Source organism: Miniopterus schreibersii, assembly GCF_964146895.1.
Source record: "Miniopterus schreibersii genome assembly, chromosome: 8".
In the NCBI taxonomy this organism is placed as follows: domain Eukaryota; kingdom Metazoa; phylum Chordata; class Mammalia; order Chiroptera; family Miniopteridae; genus Miniopterus; species Miniopterus schreibersii.
This window is the reverse complement of record NC_138109.1, coordinates 31997758-32020354: the sequence shown is the minus strand read 5'-3', so window position 1 is coordinate 32020354 and position 22597 is coordinate 31997758. Positions and strand designations below refer to the sequence as shown.

At 38.4% G+C, this 22597-nt stretch overlaps 1 protein-coding gene across 1 annotated transcript in view; it reads right to left on the bottom strand.

Annotated features, from left to right (window-relative positions):
- The window catches only part of SCP2 (sterol carrier protein 2), a 77285-nt gene extending 55738 nt beyond the window's left edge, over window positions 1-21547 (bottom strand). The window contains exons 1-5 of the mRNA XM_081145714.1: window positions 21367-21547; window positions 14514-14571; window positions 10590-10661; window positions 3165-3296; window positions 1623-1687 (exon numbers count right to left, since the gene is read on the bottom strand). Of these exons, the coding sequence (XP_081001840.1) occupies window positions 1623-1687; window positions 3165-3296; window positions 10590-10661; window positions 14514-14571; window positions 21367-21456 (417 nt within the window). The 5' untranslated portion in view covers window positions 21457-21547. The remainder of the gene's footprint in view (window positions 1-1622; window positions 1688-3164; window positions 3297-10589; window positions 10662-14513; window positions 14572-21366) is intronic.
- Between the last annotated feature and the right edge of the window lie 1050 nt (window positions 21548-22597).

The following is a 22597-nucleotide window of genomic DNA, read 5'->3' as shown; positions in this document are numbered from 1 at the left end:
ATTAATTCTTTTTTTAGTTATGTATAATATATGATAGCAAACCTATCATTTGAATTTTTAATTATTTCATTTTTCTTTTCTATAAATTCTATTGTTTTTCTTTTCAGGCCAGTAGTATCTCTTTTTGCAGTTTCCTATACCCTTAAGATATTTCCAAACTTGTCTTTTATTTCTTTAAACATAGTAAGCATGCCTAAATCTGTGTCCAATAAATTCAGTTTTTGAAGTCGTCAAAGATCCCTTTTTACTGTGCTTCTTTCTCCTAGTTCTCAATTATGGTGCCATGTATTTTTGTTTGTTTGTTTTTAAGTATATCTTTATTGATTTCAAAGAGAGGGAGGGAGAGGGAGAGAGAGAGTTGAAACATCACTGATCGGATGCCTCCTGCATGCCCCCTACCAGGGATAGAGCCCACAACCCGGGCATGTGCCCTGACCTGGAATTTAACTGCTATCTCCTGGATCCTAGGTCAACGCTCAACTGCTGAGCCACACCCAGCCGGGCGGTGCTGTGTGTTTTTTTAATGATTGGTTTTCTTTGACTGCCTGTCCTTGAAAACTTATTTGAAGAGTTCTCAAAGCCCAGAAGGAAGATGCTTTCCTCCAAAAGGAAATTTGCATTTGCTTCTGTTAAGTGCCTACGTTACTACCATTCTGGAACCAATTTAGACTCAATCAATGGTTAGAGGTTTCTTTGGTCACCCAGGTAACGAGAATTTTGGCAGCAATCCCACATGAAGGATAGCCTATGGTTTATTAATTCTCAGTAAAAGGTTCTTCTGGGATTTATTTGCCCCTTTTTCTTTTTCCTCCCCTTGTTCTGCTCAGTACCAAGCAATTCTCCCCATAATCTCATGAAAGTGGGGGAAAGAGAAAGTAGGGAAGGGGGGCAGTTTTACTTTGGGCTCACCCTTACCTAAAGAATTTACCCCTACGGAGTCACAGTTTAATGTGGGGAGTGGCTATTAAACTTCTGATATTGGGAGGCCCTGAGCTTTAACTACTTTGCTCTTCATTCTAGGGGCCATCAAAATTGAAGCTCACAGCTTCCTAATCAGCAAAGGCCTTTCAGGCAAAAGCACTTTCAAATACTGATCTTTATTTTCTGGCATTCACTTGCAATTCCTCTCTATTATTAGCTCTTTGATGCTTTAGGATATTTGGGTTATATTTTATTCAAATATTCTAGTCGTCAGTATAAGAACTGGTTCAAACAACGTGGCTTGCCATTATCAGAAACAGAAGTCCTACATGTTATTAATTATCTTCAATTAGTTGAATGGAATTAATTTTTGAACTAATGAATAAATGACTTTCAATTTAATTAGATAAGTCAATCTCAAATTCAATAATCGGACCTCTCTGAACATCAATTTCATCATTCACAAAATAAAGAGGTGGAACTAAATGATCTCTATCACATTTTACTATTCTAAAAGATCAGGATTTATGTGTACACATACAATGTCACTTTTTAGCTTTTGGGTTATATCAACTCATTTAAAAACTGTGCCAAGTTATGTTTTATGTTGCTTATTAATAGATGCTATTTATGGTAGTCTGATGGGCAAAGTTTTCTCAAGGTGTCATAACAACTCCAAAATAACAGTAAGCAAGACTCACTGCTGCTGAAATGGATCCCTTCTCCATCTTCTCAAACCCAAGAGCCAAGACACAATCTGCCGTACCTAGAAAGAAAATGTAATTACTTTGAAAAATTTAATTTCCAGACACTCAACAAAATACATTAAATACTTCAATTTAAACAAGTATGTCAATTTATATAAAATTTAAAAACATACTAAAATCCGATAAAGTTTTTAAGTGAAAATTTAGAAAAATTCTTATATGCTACTAGGTAAGGGGGAAAATCAAGAAAGTGTTTAATTCTTTCTTTGATCCTCAATGTTAATAAAACTTTTTTTTTTTTTAATATATCTTTACTGATTTTAGAGGAAGGAAGGAAGAGGGAGAGAGAGATAGAAACCTCAGTGATGAGAGTCACTGATTGGCTGCCTCTTGTTACGCCCCCAATTGGGGATCGAGCCTGCAACCCAGGCATGTGCCCTGACTGGAATCGAACTGCGATCTCCTGGATCCTAGGTTGACACTCAACTGCTGAGCCACACCCGGCCGGGCAATAAAACTTTTGATTAATGTGAAATATGTTTCAGTGAACAATAAATATAAAATAAGTAATTTTGAAATTTAAAACACTAAATTAAAGAAATATATTTTTAAAAGAATCCTGATCAAAATCTCAACAGAATAATTTTTGGAGGGTGGAGGCACCTAAAAAAATAATGTTAAAGTTCAACAGAACAGCAAAACAAGACGGAACTGACAAAATTTTTGTTTAAAAGAGAAAGAAAAGTAACAAGGTAGGGGAACAGGCTAGCATTATCAAATAGTATGACATTATAAAGCTCCAACAATAAAACACTGAGTAGTGGAACAATAATCAACAATCAATCAGTAGAACAGAATAAAGGGCTTAATAAAAGATCCTAGAATATTTGTAAATATAAAATATGATATATACCCAAGAGAACTGAAAGCCACACAAAAAACTGTACACAAATGTTTATAGAAGCATTATTCATAACAGCCAAAAAATGGAAACAACCCAATGTCTATCAACTGATAAATGGATAAACAAATTGTTGTACATCCATACAATGGAATCTTACTTGGCCATAAAAAGGAATGAAATCCAGGTAACATGCCACAGCATGGATGAACTATGAAAACATAATGCTAAGTGAAAGCCACAAAAGGCCATATACTATATGAATCCATTTATATAATGTTCAGAATAGGCAAATCCATAGAGACAGAAAATAGATTAGTAGCTGTAAGGAGCTGAGGGGAGGGAGAACTGGGGAGTAACTGCTAATGGGTACAGGGTTTCTTTTTGGTGTGATGAAAATATTCTAAAATTAGATAGTGGTGATGGCTGCATAAATCTGTGAGTATATTAAAAAATACTGAATTGTATACTTTAAAGGGGTGAACTTTATAGCATATAAGTCACATCTCCATAAAGTTATTTTTTTAAGAAATACATTATAAAGCCATCCCTCTGATGATTGTGTGGAGAAATGATAAAAGGGATCAACAGCCCCGCGTTTATTTCAGTACACTAAACTAATAAGCACTACTCACCACCCTGAATCAGCTGCCGGGCCATAAACAATGCAGTAGAACCAGTAGAACAGTTATTGTTAACATTGATTATAGGAATTCCAGTCAGTCCCAAACTGTGATAGATAGCCCTCTGCCCACAGGTAGAGTCACCTGTATAGAAAAAGAAATTAAAATTTTAATATATGCAGCATGGGAATTGTGGAACTGCAACACAACATAATACCACATTATGATATTTCAGTATTATGCCTTTGCCTAGCATATAATATAGAGAGAACAATACACTATTAACACCTTACTCAGAAACAGTTTTAGCATTAAACATCATTTATTCTGCAAATATAAAAAATTCTCAAAACACAAAATGTATGTGCACATTCTTTACACAATACAGAGGTAGGAAAGTTGAGAAATGACCGAGTAATAGCAAACAATTCAATATGGCTAGGGCTACATGATTAAGGAAGCAATATTTCATTTATACTGTTAGATATAAATCTTTAAAACTGTACCAATTGATGAAAAAGCCATGATTTCCTATTCATATAGAGTCCACAACTCCAAAAAGTCTAAAAGATCCTGTGCACCTGAGAATTCCAGAAAAATAGTGATCTTTGACTCCTTTTCCAAGTAATGCAGCCACCAAGGCAGACATGCTGGAGCAGTGTGATGGGAAACATATGAAGATACAAAGACTCTCCAGGGGTCTTCAGGGAAAACAGCAGGGTTCAAGACTTCCTTTTCAATAAATATACTGCATCTATTTGACCTAGTAAATTTCCATTCAAGAATTCTCTTGATCTCTTAAAGCCTCAAGGAAATAATCATGGATATGCACAAATATGCATCTACAGTGTTGCTTACTATATAGCTTTTTTTAACAATTAGAATTTAGAAATAATTTTTTAATTTTTGTTTTCATAATTTTTATTTATTGATTTTAGAGAGGGGGAAGACAGTGAGAGAAAGAGAGAAACATCAATTCACTGTTCCACTTACTTATTCATTCATTGGTTGCTTCTTATGTGTACCCTGACCAGGGATGGAACCCGAAAACTTGGTGCATTGGGACAATTCTAATCAACAAGCAACCCAGCCAGGGATTTTTTTAAATTGATTTATTTTCTTTTTTTAGAGAGAGAGAAGAAGGCAGAGAGGGAAAGAAAGAGAAAGAGAGAAACATCAATTTTGTTGTTACACTTATTTATGTATTCATTGGTTGCTTCATGTCTGTGACCTGACTGGGATGGAACCCACAACCTTGGCATATTGGGAGGATGATCTAACCAACTAAGCTACCTGGTCAGGGTAGAAATAATTTTAAACTGTCCAAGAACAGGATATCATTACTACTACTAAATAAACTAGTAAATCCCCAAGACTAAAATATCACGCAATCATTAAAAATCCTGAAGAGAGACTGGAACATCCTAAATGTTCATTAAGAGAGGGTAGATTAAATAAATGATGTATCTATTCTATGGAACACCATGATATCATAAAAAAAGACCAAGGAAGCTCTTTATGATATAATGTGGAATAGTTACCAAAAACTACTAAACATAAACAAGGAAACTACAAAATTTTGTATGCAGCCCTAGCAGGTTTGACTTAGTGGTTAGAGCATCAGCCCGCAGACTGAAGGGTCTGGGGTTCAATTCCAGTCAAGGTCACGTACCTCGGTTGCAGGTTCAATCCCCAGCCACGGTTGGGGCTCATGTGGGAGGCAACCAATCAATGTGTCTCTCTCACATTGATGTTTCTCTCTCTCTCTCTCTGAAAAGCAATGGAAAAATATCCTCAAGTGAGGATTTAAAAAAAAAGCATACGCATTTTGCTGTCATGTGTGTAACAAAAGAAAGGGAAAAGGGGAACTTACACTCATGCATACTTGTTTGTATATATATATAAATTACCTCTGGAATCATACACTAGAAATTAGTGAAATTGGTTGTCTAAGAAAAGGGAACCATGAGACAGGGAGACAGAAATAAGGAGACTTTCCACTATATAACCATCCACCTTTTGTATTTTGTTATCGTGTAAATATTTAATCTATTTCAGAAAAAAAAAAATTAATTGCAAAATGTTAATAATGGTATAAAAGAGTTAATGACATGGAAAATACTGAACATAGTAAAATGAGAAAAGCAGGTTACCAAAAAATATGTATACTAGGACCTTATTTTCTTTAAGAGAAAATTGTATGTATATGTGTATTCACATGGATTCATACTTACTGAAGGACATACACTAAAAATTAATGGTAATAATTTCCAGATAATGAGATGACAGGTGACTTTTTTATTTTACTAAGTTTATTGAGGTGACATTGGTTAGTAAAATTATATGGGTTTCAAGTGTACAATTCTATAATACATCATCTGTTACTGCATTGTACGGTCACCACCCAAAATCAAATAGGTACACTGATTTTGTATCCTGCAACTTTACTGTATGTTGTTTCTAACAGTTTTTTGGTGGAGTCTTTAAAATTTTCTATATTAAGAACCATGTCATCTGCAAAAAGTGATAATTTTACTGCTTCATTCCCAATTTGAATGCCTTTTATTTCTTTTTCTTGCCTGATTGCTGTAACTAGGTCTTCCAGTACTATGTTGAGTGAGTAACTGTGAAAGAGTGGCCATCCTTGTCTTAGAGGAAAAGCTTTTAGTTTTTCACCACTAAATATATTAGCTGATGGTTTGTCACAGATGGCCTTTATTATGTAGAGATATTTTCTTTCTATACCCATTTTATTGAGCATTTTAATCATAAGTGGATGTTGTATCTTGTCAAATGCTTTTTCTGCATCTATTGATATGATCATATGACTTTAATCCTTTATTTCATTAATGTGGTATATCACATTGATCGATTTGTGTATGTTGAATCATCCTTGCACCCCTGGAATGAATCCCACGTGATAGTGACATATTATCTTTTTAACGTCTTGTTGTATTCTGTTTGCTAGTATTTTGTTTAGGACTTTTGCATCTGCATTCATCAGAGATACTGGTCTGTAGTTTTCTTTTTGTGTGTGTGTTGTCCTTGCCAGGTTTTTGGTATCAGGGTAACGTTGGCCTCATAAAATGAGTTAGGAAGTATTGCCTCTTCTTCAATTTTTTGGAAGAATTTGAGAAGGATAAGTATCTTCTTTGAATGGCTGGTAGAATTCACTACTAAAGCCACCTGGTCCTGGACTTTTACTTTTGGGAAGGTTTTTGATGATGGTTTCAACTTTCTTACTGTTGATCGGTCTATTTAGATTTTCCAGTTCTTCATGATTCGGTCTAAGAAGGTTATATACTTCTAAGAACTTGTTTAATTTATTCTAGGTTATTGAATTTGGTAGCATATAGTCTCTTTCATAGTATTCTTGTATGATCCTTTGTATTTCTGTGGTGTCCCTCATAATTTTCCCTCTTTCATTTCTGTTTGAGTTTTTTCTCTTTTTCCCTTAATGAGTCTAGCCAGTTTGTCAACCTATTAATCTTTTCAAAGAACCAGGTCTTTGTTGCACTAATTTTTTCTACTGTCCTTTTGTTCTCTATTTCATTTCATTCTGCTCTAATTTTTATTATTTCCTTTCTTCTGTTGAATTTGGGTTGCTTTTATTCTTTTTCTAGCTCTTTAAGATGTAGTGTTAGATTGTTTACTTGGGATTTCTCTCGTTTCTTGAGATAGGCCTGTAATGATATAAACTTCCCTCTTATTGCCACTTTTGCTGCATCCCAAAAGTTTTGATATGCTATACTGTAATTCATTTGTCTCTATATAGTTTTTGATCTCTCCTTTTATTTCTTCTTTGACTCAGTTGTTCTGTAGCAGCATGTTGTTTAAGCTCCACATATTTGTGGCTTTTCCTGCTTTCTTTTTGCAGTTGATTTCCAATTTCAAAGTATTGTGGCCAGAGAGTATGTTTTATATGACTTCAACCTTCCTAAATTTGTTGAGGCTAGTTTTCTGTCCCAACATATGGTCTATCCTTGAGAATGTTCCATGTGCACTGGAGAAGAATGTTCTGGGGTGAAAGGCTTTGTCATTTAAGGCCGATATTTCCTTACTGATTTTCTGTTTGGATGATCTATCCATAGCTGTCAACGGGGTATTTAGGTTCCCTACTATAACTGTTTTTGTCAATTTCTCCCTTTAGTTCTGTTAGTAGTTGCTTTATATATTTTGGTGCTCCCTGATTGGATGCATATATATATTGAGAAGTGTTCTGCCTTCTTGATGTAGTATCCCCTTTATCATTATAAACTGTCCATCTTTGTCTCTTGTTACCTTTTTATCTTGAATTCTATTTTGTCAGATATAAGTATGGCTACACCTGCACTTCTCTGGATGCCATTTGTTTGGAGTATCATTTTCCACCCTTTCACTTTGAGTCTGTATTTGTCTATGGTTGGGTTTTGTTTTTTGAGCCAATCTGCTACTCTATGCCCTTTTATTGGTGAGTTCAGTCCCTTTACATTTAGGGTGATTGTTGTTGTGTGATGATTTCCCATAGGCATTTTATCTTTTGTTTTCTGATAGATCTGTGTTTCCACTGTTCCTTTTCTCTTGTGTTTCTGGCTGTTATTTCAGTTTGGTGATATTCTATGACTTTTTCTCCTCTCTTTCCCCTTTTCTATGTTATGTGTCTCAGTTCTAGATTTTTTTGTGTGGTTACCATTAGGTTTATGCAAAAGAAAGTTTCATATGTACAGTAGTCCTTTTTCTTCTGAATATACCTTATTTCCATTCTCCTTTGCAAATTCAGACCTTCATCCTCTCCCCTTTTATGTTTTTGTTGTCACAAATTATCCCTTTTTATGCTGAGTTCATTTTCAAATTGTAGTAGCTACTGTCTTCTCTTTTTAAAATGTTTTTATCTCCCTGAAGCTTTATGTTATAATTAAGTATACAATACCCTATTGTATAAGGGTTGCAATTTCCTTCTTCAGTCTGTCTGTTAGTTATGTTACTCATAATTTTGTATCCTTTTGTCTGTTTCAGGAAGAATAACCCCCTTCAATATTTCCTGTAATGCAAGTCTTATAGTAAATTCCCTCAGCTTCTGATGTCTGAAAATGCCTTTATTTCTCCTTCATATCCACAGGATAACTTTGCTGGATAGATTATTGTTGTTTGGTAATTTCTCTCTTTCAATAGTTTGAACATTTGGTTCTACTCTTTCCTAGCTTGTAGGATTTCTGCTGAAAAATCTGATGATAATCTAATGAGATTTCCTTTAAAGGTTACTGTCTTCTTTTCCTGGCTGCCTTGAGAATTCTTTTGTAATTAATTTTTGACAGTTTTAATATAATGTGCCTTGGAGAAGGTCTTTTTGGATTGAGATAATTAGGTGTTCCATTTGCTTTTTGGATTTGAGGATCCAGCTCTTTCCACAGGTTAGAGAAATTCTCATCGACTATTTTCGACTATTTGTTCAAGTAGGCTCTCTGTTCCCTTCTCCCTTTCCTCTCCTTCTGGTATACCCATTATTCTTATATTGTTCTTTCTAATGAAGTCAGATAGTTCTCGTGGAGCTCTTTCATTTATTTTTACTCTCAAGTTTCTATCTTCTTCCATCTGCATCATTTCTAGATTTCTGTCTTCAATATCACTAATTATTTCCTCCATCTGGTGACCTCTACTTCCTAAGCTCACTAGTTCATTTTTCATCTCTTTTGCTGTATTCTTTAGTGCCAGAATTTCTACTTGGTTATTTTTTAAAGTGTCAATCTCTTTGGTATAGTACTCCATTTATTGATTGATTTTATTTCTGAGTTCATTAAACTGCCTATCTGAGTTTTCTTATGTCGTGTTGAGTTTTTCAGAACTGTAATCTTGAGTTCTCTGTCATTTAAATCACATTATTTCCATGTCTTTCCATTTATTTTCTAGAGATAGATTTTTCTCTTTTTTTCTGAGCTGCCTTGTTACCTTGGTTATTCATGGTATTTGATATGTTATTCCTCTGCCTAAGCATTTATGGGGATGAAATCTGCTTTTTTTAAATAGTAATGATTTTCTATTAGCAGGTTGATAGGATATCTTTTGTTTTCCAGTAGGTGGCGCTGAAGCACAGGTTTTTATTTTCTCTTGACCTACTCTGGCTTCTCTGGCTTCTTAGATCTCTGCCATGTATTTCCTGGAAAGGTGGGCATTTTCTCTGTGACCAGGTAACTTCAGTCTCAGAACACTACCCCTGTGAAGGAATGTGGAGGGAACGATGGGTTCCCAAGCCTGTGAAATCCCAGCGCTGCCCCCTGCAACCAGATGCTGCCTGCACTGCAGAGGTCTCTGTAGACTGGCAAAGGACAGCTTGTGTGTATGTGGCTTTCTTCTCCTCTCAGCAATGTCAACTGTCAGATCTCAGCTCCCATACCGCTATATTTACACCACCACCATCCCCATATCCCCTCCACCCACCACCCACCACCCACCACCCACCCTTCATCACTGGAACCAGCTGCAGCCTGTGCCCACCCACTGCTCAGAGAGGAATGCCTCTGCCTCTCTAGCTCTCAGGGTTGCAAATAGTGTGCTCTGCATCCCAACACTCACTGCCATAGCTTCTTCTGGAGCCCACAGCTAGCTCTGGGAGGGTAAGGAGAGGCAACCAGACTCTGTGGCTTTGTTTTTCTGCCTGGCAATGATATCTGCTAAATCACAGCTGCCACACCTCTGTGTTCCATCTCTGCTCCAGTCACTAGGTTCAGCCACAGCATGTGCTGACCACTCAGGCAGGAATGTTGATTCTACCTCTCTGCTCTTCAGGGCTGCAACCTGATTCTCCTCCTTTCCCAAGACCCACAGTGAGCTCCAGACTACATCCTTGGCACCCTCTCTTCTCTTCCCCCTTCTCTACTCCCCTGCTCGCTCTGAGTGGCCCACATTCTGATGCTTGAAGTCATGGATCTCTCAGATGTGTTCGTGTGTTGAATTATAGCTGTTCAACTTGTAACTTCAAGGAGAGAGGCTGGGGGGACCTCTCACACTGCCATGCTTCTGACATCACTTTGATAGTTGACTTATGTTTTCTTGTGCTTCTCTGTGTTTCCTTTTTTTTCCTACAATGACTATATATCATTTTTTAATCAGAAAAAGTTTAATGAAAAATTTTTATTAACTACAAAAACATCAATAAATGCAACTTTTAAGACAAGAAATAAAAACTTATCCTCTGAAGAGTAATTATCTTTATATGGTAGAACTATAGGTAATTTTTTTCATTTTTAAATATAAAAATTTTTTTTAATTGATCTCCTGTTTTGACAATATAATAATGGCAAAAAAATATGTTAAATTAGGCTTACACATAAGAGAAATCTAGGAATGACGGGTAGAACTCTGAATTTTGAAAGTTAAAATTCACAAATGCCCCTGCATTGTTTATGTGGTTGCTGCTAGATTTAGGTGAATAATTTTTAGAATATATAGTTTACCACGTACCATAAACGTAGCCAACACATGCCTGTTCCACTGCTGAGTAAGGAATCTGTGCATCAGCTAAAGCCTTCTGACCTATAAAAACAAAAAGGTTTTAGCAAATAGTGCTTTAAGTGTTTGCTTTAGGTGAGTAAAAATTAAGTTTAGAGTTTTCCCAGAGTAGTAAATCTACCTCTTTATAGCCTATCTTCAATTCAAATGACAAATCCTTCACCAAATCATTTCAGATCTCTCCTTTCAGAAATAATCATTTCTTCTGTAAGCTACTGCATCACTTTTTCACACCTCCTCTTTGATACTTAACATTTTCTGTCCCAATTGTATACCTAACTATAAATATATTAAACCCCAAGAGACTTAAATCTCCTTAATGGCAAGGTCCTTGTCTTATTCATCTCTGTGGCTCCATTGCATATATAGTGGGCAAAATTGGACAGAATGTCAATATTGGGGATGAAGAGGGATGGGAGCACCTGTGCGGTCATCTTACAAAGTCGGGATCAAGATATGATCTTGTCTATGGAACAAGAAATGGAGCTTTAAGGATGCTTTTAAAGTTACAGAAATGAACAATGGAACTGAAAAAATATATATAAGTAAACTGGGAGCTAAATCCTTATCACAGTGAGAAGCAAACATATATCTAAAATTGATAAACCAAAAACTGGAATAAGTGTGGTGGAATAAACGTTTAGAGATATGGAGCTAACCACTAGAAGAACTAAAGCGAAAACAGAAGAAATTGCCCCCTGAGGAACAGGCCTGGGAATTAAAAGCCATTCTGTGTGTGTTTGTATAAGTGTGTGTGTGTGTGTGTGTGTGTGTGTGTGTGTGTGTGTGTGTGTGTGTGTGTGTGTTAACCATATGAATGTATTACTTTGAATTTTTTTAACTGAGAAGACATATAATTGATTATGGGATTGGCTTAGTCCAACCAGTTATATATTTTCCTGCTTAGCATATGAGCAAAAAAATTTAATGATGTTATAATGATGCTGGTGAGATTATATTAAGAAGGGCATTTCCATATACTGCTAGTGAGACTAATAATGTAAACAGTCTGAAACATTACTTGGCAAGAGTCTTACAATGTTCATATTCACTGTTCCAATGAATCTACTTCCAGGCTCTGTCCCCAAAAGTAACTAGAGATGAGACCAAATATTTATTTAGCAAGATATTCACCATAATTCTTCTAAAATATCAAAAAGTTGCATACATAAATGTCCAACAAAAGTCATAGCATAAATGTATAATGAAATATGAGAAGTTTTTTTAAACAATTTTAAGTAACAGGAGAAATGCTCATGAAAAGTAAGTTTAAACTCAGAATGTAAAACTACATAGCATATGATCCCTTATAGGCATAGGAAAAAATACTAAAATAGAATATACCGAGATATTAATAGTGATAGGCATGGGTCACAAAATTTTGTTTTCATTATTATATAATTCTGTGTTCCAATAAAACACATGCATCGATCTTATAATCAGTGGAAAAGAATGAGCTACAGGAAAGGTGTAAGGATTAGCCTGTGCTCTGTACCTCCTCTAAAGAGCACAATCTACCGAGCATGGTCTACTCACCACCTGGGTAAACTTGCCTTATTTTCCCTACCAGATGGTAAGAGCCTTGGGATTTGTACACCACCCTACTGTAAATCCTTCCCAGTGCCCAAGATGTATTCACTAACGTTTGTTGAACACTTTTTCCGAACATCAGGTTTTCTGCATACACTTTCAGATTCAAATAATTGACAAGTAAAAATGTTTTAAAGGGATGAGAAGACAAAGAAAGCACAGGAGTTAACTATCTGAACAAGCTGCATGGTGCTGCTACACCACACAAATGAGTATCATCCATATTTAGGTGCAAAGGGATCCCTCGCCTTTCTCTGAGGGAAAGGAGGATGGAGGGATGTGTAAAAAGCAGGAGTCTCTAAATAATGGAAGCGACAGGACACAATTCTGCTGGTTGTGCCCCCTCCCATCTATGCATTTGAGAAATGATGAGAAAGAAAACGGCAGCAGACTCCCCTCCTAAAACCAGTTTGGAGAATTAGAGGGTAAGACCTCTAGATCTACTGTTCCATGAAACCTGTCCCCTTGCCTCATCACGAGTCTACAAATAAATCCAAAGAGAGCATAATGTAAAATCATTCATAGAATCTTAGGGATTTTTCCCCCAAGTTGTGCCTGAATGTTGATTAAACTAAATGTGACTGGTGTGGTCTGAAGGTGCACATATCTCACCAAAGACTATGTCAGAGATGTGAGTGGAGTCATCCTTCTCATTTCCCTACATACTTAAAACCAACGGGTATTTTTAAGAGCAAAGCTGAATTTTAAAAGTTTATTCTAGCCCGGCTGGTGTGGCTCAGTTTGTCGAGCGTCATCTGGTGCACCAAAAAGATGCCTGCTCAATTCAGGGTTAGGGCATATACCCAGGTTGCAGGATAGATCCCTGGTCAGGGTGAATACAGAAGGCAACTGATCACTGTTTCTCTCTCACATCAATGTTTCCCTCTCTCTCCCTTCCTCTCTCTAAAATCAATAAAACAATAAAAAGAGAGAGAGAGAGAGAAAGAGAGAATGTTTAACAATGTAAAAGATAAATATTAAATGAACAGCGTCCACTCAGATAATCAACATTAATTAGCCCAGCTGGTGTGGCTCAGTGGCTGAGTATCAACCCATGAACCAGGAGGTCATGGTTCAATTCCCAATCAGGGCACATGCCTGGGTTTCGGGCTCAATCCCCAGGAGGGGGCGTGCAGGAGGCAGCTGATCGATGATTCTCTCTCATCATTGATGTTTCTCTCTCTCCCTCTCCCACCCTCTCTCTAAAATCAATAAAAACATGTTTTTAAAAATAATTAATTAATTAAATCTCATGAACCTTCCTTTCGGGGAGCAGAGATGCTCTGATTTCATGTATAGTAATATATAAATACTGAGTTAAATAACAGAGTTGAAGCAAAATGCAAATATATGGGCACTAGGTACTAGGGGAGACAAGGAGGAGTATCTAATGAATAACTGCAGTAATTCTTTTTGGGTTTCCTTGCAACAAGCTGGCAGGAGCAGGACGTGCCCGGGGGACTTCCTAGGAGGGCAACTGTACCTAACAACTTCATGGGGCCAAGGAGCCCCCAAGGTCTCCCCATGCTGGGAAGCTGGTATCTTCCAGCACTCCCCAACAATTGACACTTACACTTAGCCAGCTTGGCGGTAAGTCTAAAACATTTCTTTCCACTATGCAGAGAAGCTGTCGTGCTTGTCCTCCTTCAAGAGAGAACAATGGAATTCCGATCCATAGTTCAGCCAGCAGTAGCCTGGCCTAAGCATGTGCCTCTGAAGAATGCCTAAAGAACACAGCTCCACACCCCTGTGGACCCTTCTCTCTTTGAGTTCCAGCTCACCAATATTCACCCAAGTTCTTCGCTTAATACTAACTAGAATAAACGATAACGAACTGCATCACCTCATTTAGTAACACAGTAGCCTAGTGGTAGAAAAAGAATTCTCTATGTTGGCTCAGTCAAGTGAAGAGAGGAAAGCCACCATACAGGTATTTAATACATTTTGAATGTGATTATCCCTTTCCTAGGAAAGGAAGAGACCAATTTTGTCATATCTCCTAGAATCAAGTTATCCCTTTTAATGACCCTACCTTTCTCTCCCAAAGAGCCCTTTGCTATCCCAACAAATAGCTGGGTAGCACATAAAATCACTGGCCACTGTCTGCTCTGGCGATCTAGCTAAGAATGCCCAAGTTTTTTTCCCTTTCTCCTTTCTAGTGAACCACTAGGCAATTGCTTGTACAGGTTCTTCTCCCTTGACCAGGCTTCCTTTGATGGTTGCAAGGCTTCTCCACAACGAAGACGGATCACACAATAAACTATAAAGTTCAAAGATCTATATTACCTGCTTCTTTTGCCAAGTCAGGGTAGTCTCTTGAATTCTCAACTTCAGGCTTTGTGAACTAGAAATACAGGAGATAATAAATAGAAACAAGTTTTAGTTAGATTTCCTCACAACAGAATGTCATAGAAATTCATTCATTCAAATAAAAACATATTAAACACCTAGCATGTTCATGGATTCTGAAAATATTAAATAATATGCAGTCCTTACCTTCAGGGAGCTTCCAGTCTAATGAAAAATAGGAAATTACACTACAGTGTCCTAAGTACAGAATGATTTGGGAGAGGCAACTACCCAGCCTCAGAGGGAGGACTAGAAAGGCTTCCCAGAGGAACTGACATTTAAATTAAGTCTTTAAGAGTAAGATATAACCAAGTGAGAGAAAAGGAAATTCTAGAGCAAAGGCCTAGAAGTGAGAGAATGTGGCTCAATCCAGGTACTGCAAACAATTTTTATACTGCAGAGGTTGAGGCACAAGATGGGAAGCGGCAAGTGACAGGGACAGAAAAGTAACTTAGGACCAAGTGATAACTACTAACATTTACTGGGAACTTACTGTGTTACGAACTGTGCTAAACACTTTACCCGTATTAACTCATTTAATCCTCATAACAACACTAAAAGGTAAATCTATTATTATCTCGATTTTACCATAACAAAAACTAGAGCACAAAGACATTAAGTAGCTTGCCCAAGGACACACAGCTAATAAGCAGTGGAGCTGAAACTTCAATAGTCTGGCTCTAGAGTGAACTCTCACAAGGGACCTTATAGGGCCCCCTATGATGTCTGGGTTTCATTCTGAAGACAACAGATTTTAAAAAAAGAAAAAAAGGGAGATTGGGATAAAACAATGAGATACTACTACACACCTATTACAATGGCGGAAATTCAAACACTGACAACACAAAATGCTGACAAGGAAGTAAAGCAACAGGAACTCGCATTCATCACTGGTGGGAATGCAAAATAGCACAGCCACTTCGAAAAATAGTTTGGCGGTTTCTTACAAAACTAAACATTCTCTTACTATACAATCCAGCAATTGTGTTCCTTGGTATTTACGTAAATGAGATGAAAACTTATGTCCACTCAAAAACCTACTATGAATGTTTATAGTTGCTTTATAATTGCCAAAACTTGGAAGCAACTAACACATCTTTAATGAGTGAATGAATAAATAAACTGTGGCACATTCAGACAATGGCATATTATTATCCAGTGCTAAAATGCTATGAGCTATCAACCCACAAAAGGCATGGAGGAACTTTAAATGCACATTACTAAGTAAAGAAGCTAATCTGAAAAGGCTATATACTGTATGATTCCAACTATATGACATTCTGGAAAAGGCAAAACTACAGAGACAATAAAAAGATCAGTGATTGCCGGGATTGGGGGAAACTACCAAAAGCCAATTAACAGGTTGGATAAATTGTGGTATATTCACACAATAGATGTTACATCAATGAGAATGAAAAATCTACACCTACATATAAATTTATGGATGAATCTCACAAACATAATGTTGAACAAAAAGCCAGAGCTAATCTATGGCATTAAAGGTCAGAAGTCAGGATAACGGCCTTTGCAGGCAAGCAGTCAGTGACTGGATGAGGGCACAAGGGGAATTTCTGAGGTGCCGGTAGTATTTTATATATATATGGTTAGTTAGTTAGTTAGTTAGTTAGTTAGTTGTTTTTTAAGCAAAGAAATGCCAAATAAAATTATCATAAGGCTTATAATAAAAACAGCAATCCTGTTTCATTATTCCCCATCCACTGGTCTTTCTTGCTCCCAAATATTCACTTTCAACTCTTCTTGATATTTCTCCTTTTATAAAATGCCATGTTTCTAAATATCCTTATATTGTTACTCCTTTATCAACTTAAGAAATTATAGACCAGCCGGCATGGCTCAGTGGTTGAGCGCTGACCCATGAATCAGGAGATCTCAGTTCGATTCCTGGTCAGGGCACATGCTCAGGTTGCCAGCTGGATCTCTTCCATCACTGATGCTTCTATCTCTCTCTCCCTCTCCCTTCCTCTCTCTGAAATCAATAAAAACATATTTTTTTAAAATTATATAATGATACCCAATAAGGGCCAATAAGGACTGGTTTTTTAGGCCACCTCACATATACATTCATATTTCCCCCATTCTTCTTAGATAGTTGAATCACAGTTTTTAATTAAATCAGTACTTAGTGTTTACCTTATTAAGTAACTACTTCTTACTTCTGAGGCAAGTTGGGTGCTATGATTACATTTCCTCTATTGTACAATTTGGGGGGGTTTCTGGAGTCATTAACAGCCTCACATATATATATTTTTTAATCCTCACCAGAGGATATTTTTTCCATTGCTTTTCAGAGAGAGTGAAAGGAAGAGGAAGAGAGAGAGAGAGAGAGAGAGGGAGAGAGAGAGAGAGAGATATCAATGTGAGAGAGAGACACATCGATTGGTTGCCTCCAGCACACACTCTGACCAGGGCTGTTTTCGAGCCTGCAACCAAGTTACACGCCCTTGGCCGGAATCAAACCTGGAACCATTCAGTCCATAGGCCGACGCTCTAACCACTGAGCCAAACCAGCTAGGGCAACTGCCTCGTTTTTAAAAGTTTTAACCTTTTTATTGTAAATACCAAAGATATAGAAAACCACAGGAATACATACCAAAAAACTGTGTGTGTGTGTGTGTGTGTAGAATATGTGTATTCTGATGAATTATTTTAAAGCAGACACTCTTGTAACCAATGACAACGATTCTCTGCTTCACCAAAATCTAGTCAGGCTCCTCTACTCTCTACTAAGCCTCATACTGACCTATAAAGACTTAAACAAGGAGTCAGTGACTGGATGAGAGCACAAGGGGAATTTCTGAGGTGCTGGCAATATTTTATATGTATATGGTTTTAACAGCTCATAGTTTTAACATAGTTTTAACAGCAATAGCTCAAGGCCACATCCCTGGGACAACCTTAGCCCCAATTAAAGTACCCAGCAGAGAAAACCAAAAGCTGCCAAAAGAATGTACTGTTTGTTCCAGCCAACACCTGTGGGAGGGTCAGAGCCTAAGGTTGCATAAGAGTCAGTTAGCAAATCTACATGGGTTTTATGTGGACTAATCCCCACTCCTTCCCACTTTTTGTAACTTTTCACTTCACTACTGAGCCCCCACTCACCACCCTCTTGCTCCCCTCATTTGCCCTTTAAAACACCCAGTCACTTCTGTATAAATCAAAGTTGAGTTCAGCTTCCATCAGGCTCTTTTCCTTTCTGCAATACTATATTATGGATTAAAATGTCCTAATAGTTTACCTACTGCCCACCTTTATCTTTAAAACCACCACCCAGACCAAAAAATTGAACTTTGCCTGCCACTCCAGAAACTCCTCTAGGCATTCTGTCCCAATCTCAATCCCCACTCCACCCCCAAAATAATTACTATCCTGATTCTTTTTTTTCTTTAATTATTGATTTTAGAGAGAAAGGAGAGGAGAGAGACATTAATTTGTTGTTCCACTTACTTATGCATTCATTGGTTGATTCTTGTATGTGCCTTGACCAGGGATCAAACCCACAACCTTGGCGTATCAGGACAATGCTCTAACCAAATGAGCTAGCTGACCAGGGCACTATCCTGATTCTTATAGTAATCACTTCCTTGCAACATCATATAGTTTTAGAATATAACATATACTAAGTTTATTGAATATATGCTTAAATGATTAATTAACTGTAACAGTAATGTATGGCAGAGATATTATGGAAGAAACATGAGACGTTGAGTAATCAGTTTCAAAATTTATGAGCTGTATCATGATAGATAAATTACTTAGCCCCGCTTAGCCTCAGGGATGGACAATAAGATGGGGATAATAATCCATTACATGGTGAGGATTATATGAAATAATGTAATATTTTTCAAACTATAGATTCACAGAGGGTGACAAAATCAATTTTAAGGGTTGTGGGTTGTGAGCAGCATTTTTAAAAATAGAATAGGAAATATCAAGAGTTCATCACACATAATAAAGATAAGTATTGCTTTGGCAAACTTATTTCAGTTGTGATGTAACATGTATTTCTTTCTGTGGATAGTGGAATTATCACACATAAAAGTAGTATTAGAAAGAGTAAGTGCTGAATTACATGGTCCTGACTCCAAAGGCACCAGAATTTCAAAAAAGGTGACCAGCATAACTCAGAGCAGTCTGAGGAAGTTTTAAGAGAACACAGGATTTGGACTCTGCTATAGACTGAATGTCTGTGTCCTCCCCAAATTCACATATTGAAATCTAATCCCCAGTATGATCGTATCTAGAGGTGGGACTTTTGGGAGGTCATAAAGATACAGCCCTCGTGAATGGAATTAGCGTCCTTATAAAAAGAGACCCCAGATAGCTCCTTTGCCCCTTCTTCCAATGTGAGGACATTGGTCTTCGTTCTGGTGAGTGAATTTTCCCTCTCTGAACCAGGAAGTAGGACCTCACCAGACACCAAATCTGCCAGCAGTTTGGTCTAGGACTTACCAACCTCCAGACTATGAGAAAAACAAATATTTTTTGTTTAAGCCACTCAGTCTACGATATTTGTTATTGCAACCCAGACAGACTAAGACCAGTTTATGAAAACAGGCAGAATTTAAATCAATCAAATGAGGATATATCAGGAAGTAGGTGGCATAAGCAAAAGATCTGGCCTGTCAGCCAGGCGGCAGTTGTTACTTAGTTGTTAAAACCTGTTGACACCCACAATAGGAATTCTAACTCATTTTGTACACAGATAATAAAGCTCCATTAAGAGAACTTCAAGTTGTCTGAATAATTCAGCTATTCAAATTAAGAACCGTAACACAGGAACCCAACCAATTTTGACCTACAATAGAGCTTAAACTACTTTATCTAGCTAATTTCTCTGTCTTGATCAAACCCTACCCAAAGTTCCAAAAAATCAAACCCAGAGGGAAGTACATTGGTCTAATAAGCACATCAATAAAGCTGCTCTCCATACTCCCAATTTCTTCCCTCAGGAGTATAACTAACACCTCCCACACCTCCACCTCCCAATTTGAGAAAAGAGATACGCCTACTTCCCAAAGGGTTAGAAAGCTCTAAGTGCTCTTCTATACAGGCAATATAATCAAACACTCAACCGCCAATAAAGGATCTGACTGCATTGATACCGAAATTTAAAAGGCTTTAGTGTCTACCTATATTAGAAGTCCCCTCTCCCACAAAACAATAAGATGATCTCCAAATATCTGTTTTATAATGTATTAGTTAACCACACACACACACGTTTTGACTGAATTGTGATCATACCCTGTTGGTAAGATAAAAATTTTAAGGATGTTTTCTCATAAAAAGAACTTCCCCTAGGAGCTCTCTTTCACAAAGTATTGTTTAATTAACATTCATTGAGGGTCTTCAGGCACCAGGTACTTTCAGGGTGCCAGAGGTACAGCAATGAATTAGACATGGTACTCCCCTTGGAGGAGCTTACACGCTAAGGAAGACTACAGACATATAAACAGAATTTCAGTATAACATAGTAAGATAGAAGTTAAGTACAGGGGCTCTGTGGGAAAGTCAGGAGGATCAGAGGCTTCTTGGAGATCTGAACTGATCTCTGAAAAATGCAAAGAAGTTAACCAAGAGAAGACAAATGGTAAAAGTAATGAGAACAACAGAAGCAAAATAAAAGAGGAATAAAACAGAGTGTGCAGTGAAACTAAAAGCAGTTTGGCATTCCTAGAGCATGGGGGTGGTGTGTCAAGAAATAAAACCATAGGAGCCTCTGGCCTCCTAGTGCCAAGTAGAGTACCACTTGAGGAACAGAAAACGAGGTTGGAAGATCCAGAAAAAAATTTTGTGCCAACACACTGAGCATCACTGATGTTTCTCCCCTGCATCCATACTTCGAAATGGAGCACAGTAGTCCCCTATTATCTTTGGAAGATCTGTTCCAAGACCCCCTGTGGATCTCTGAAACCTCAAATAGTATCTAGCCCTATATATACTGGGGTTTTTCCTATGCATACATATCTGTGATAGTTTAATTTCTTAATTAGGTACAATAACAATAATAAAATTAAAAATTATAACAATATACTGTAATAAAAATTATGTGACTATAGTCTCTCTCTCTCTGATAACCCAGATGGCTGCTAAGTGACTAGGTGGGTAGTGCATACGGGGTGTGTACAGCATGGAGAACTGGACAAAGGGATGATTTACATACCAGGCTGGATGGAATGGGATGGTGAGAAATTTCATCAAGCTACTAAGAACAACATGCAATTTAGAACTTATGAATTGTTTATTTTGGGAATTTTCCATTTAATATTTTCCAGTGGTTGGCTGCAGGTAACTGAACCCGCGGGTAAGGAGGGACTACTATATTCCTAGGAGTGCGGAGCTGGTGACATTCACCACCGGCTGCCCTTTGGGGAGGGCGGCGGCCTCGCCCCCTCTGAAGGTCCGCTCAGGGGCAAAGCGACGTGGCCTTCGGATGCTTGGTCCGCCCTGCACGGACTCTGACGCGGGGGTGAAGTGGAACGAGGGGGAACAAACGGCCGCATGAAAAGCCGGGAGACACCACAAGCCCTCGGAGACTCTACATCACACCCACCCACCTGCCACTCTGAAGCCCCCAAGGGCCAATATCGGCGGGCAGTGGGTTGTCCGGAGCCCTCAAGGTTGGAAGGACGGACCCAGGGACAGCGTCAAGCCCTGACCCGCGCCCCGCGCCTCCTCCACCCCAAGTTTCGCGGAAACTGGGGACTCTCCTGGTCTCACCCGGACAGAGCGGAGCAGGGAGCCCGGCTTTAGGGGACCGCTGCTCTGTTACCTTGGTCATCCCAACCCCCACCACGAACACCCGGCGCAGGGTCCGAAGCTGTGAGAAGGTACGAGCCGTGGCTCCAACTGTGCGGGTCATGTCGGAAGCGGGCGCAGCGGACACCGTGCGACGGAGAGGGGTGCTGCCGGGCTGCAGCCGCGGGCGAAGCGGGGCTCGCTCCGGGACGGGGACAGGCGGGGGCAGCAACTGCGAGGGAGGGCGGGGAGGAGGGGCGGTGACAGGGGCCGGCGCCTGCGCGGAGGCACGGCTGCGCGCGCAGCTGTGGGGGCGGGGAGGGTTATGTAGCTCCGATATTTATTTTTTTATTTTTTTTTAAGAGTACCTTTATGAGCCCTGGCCGGTGGGGCTCAGTGGTTAGAGCGTGGCCGCGGACTGACGGTCCAGGGTTCCATTCTGGCCAAGGGCACGTACCTCGGTTGCAGGCTCCATCCCTCGCCAGGGCCCGCTGCATGAGGGAGGCAACCAAGTCTCTCTCTCTCTCTCTCTTTTTCTCTCCCTCTCTTCTTCCCTCCCTCCATAAAAATTACTAACTAAAAGCGAGTCAGTAGACAGGCTGGCTCAATTAAGGTAAAAACTGACCTTAGTCAAGGATAATATGGGCCCAGGATGTGACTACCGGCCATGACACGCTTTCCCTTTTTCCACCCAATCCCCAACCCACCTCCCCTCTGATAACCATCAGTTTTCTGTATCTATGAGTTTGCCTCTTTTTTATTTTTTTTGTTCGTGTGTTTTTTTTAGATCCCACATATAAGTGAAATCATGGTATTTGTCTTTCTGTCCAATTTATTTTACATAGCACAATACCCTCGTAAGTCTATCCATGTTATCACAAATGGCAAGATTTTATTACTTTTTATGGTGGAATAATATTCCATTGTATATATTTATCACATCTTCTTTATCCATTCATCTATCGATGAACACCTAGGTTGCTTCTATATGTTTATTGTAAACAATGCTGCAATGAACATTGAGGTGAATATATCTGTTTTGAATTATTGTTTTAGTTTTTAAAAAAAATAAATACCCAGAAGTGGAATGGCCGGGTCATATGGCAGCTCCATTTTTAATTTTTTGTGGAAACTCCATGATGTTTTCCACAGTGGCTACACCAATTTACAATCCCACCAACAGTGCATGAGGGTTCCCTTTTCTCCACATCCTTATCAACACTTGTCATTTGTTGTCTTTTTGATAATTCTGACCGGTGTGAGAT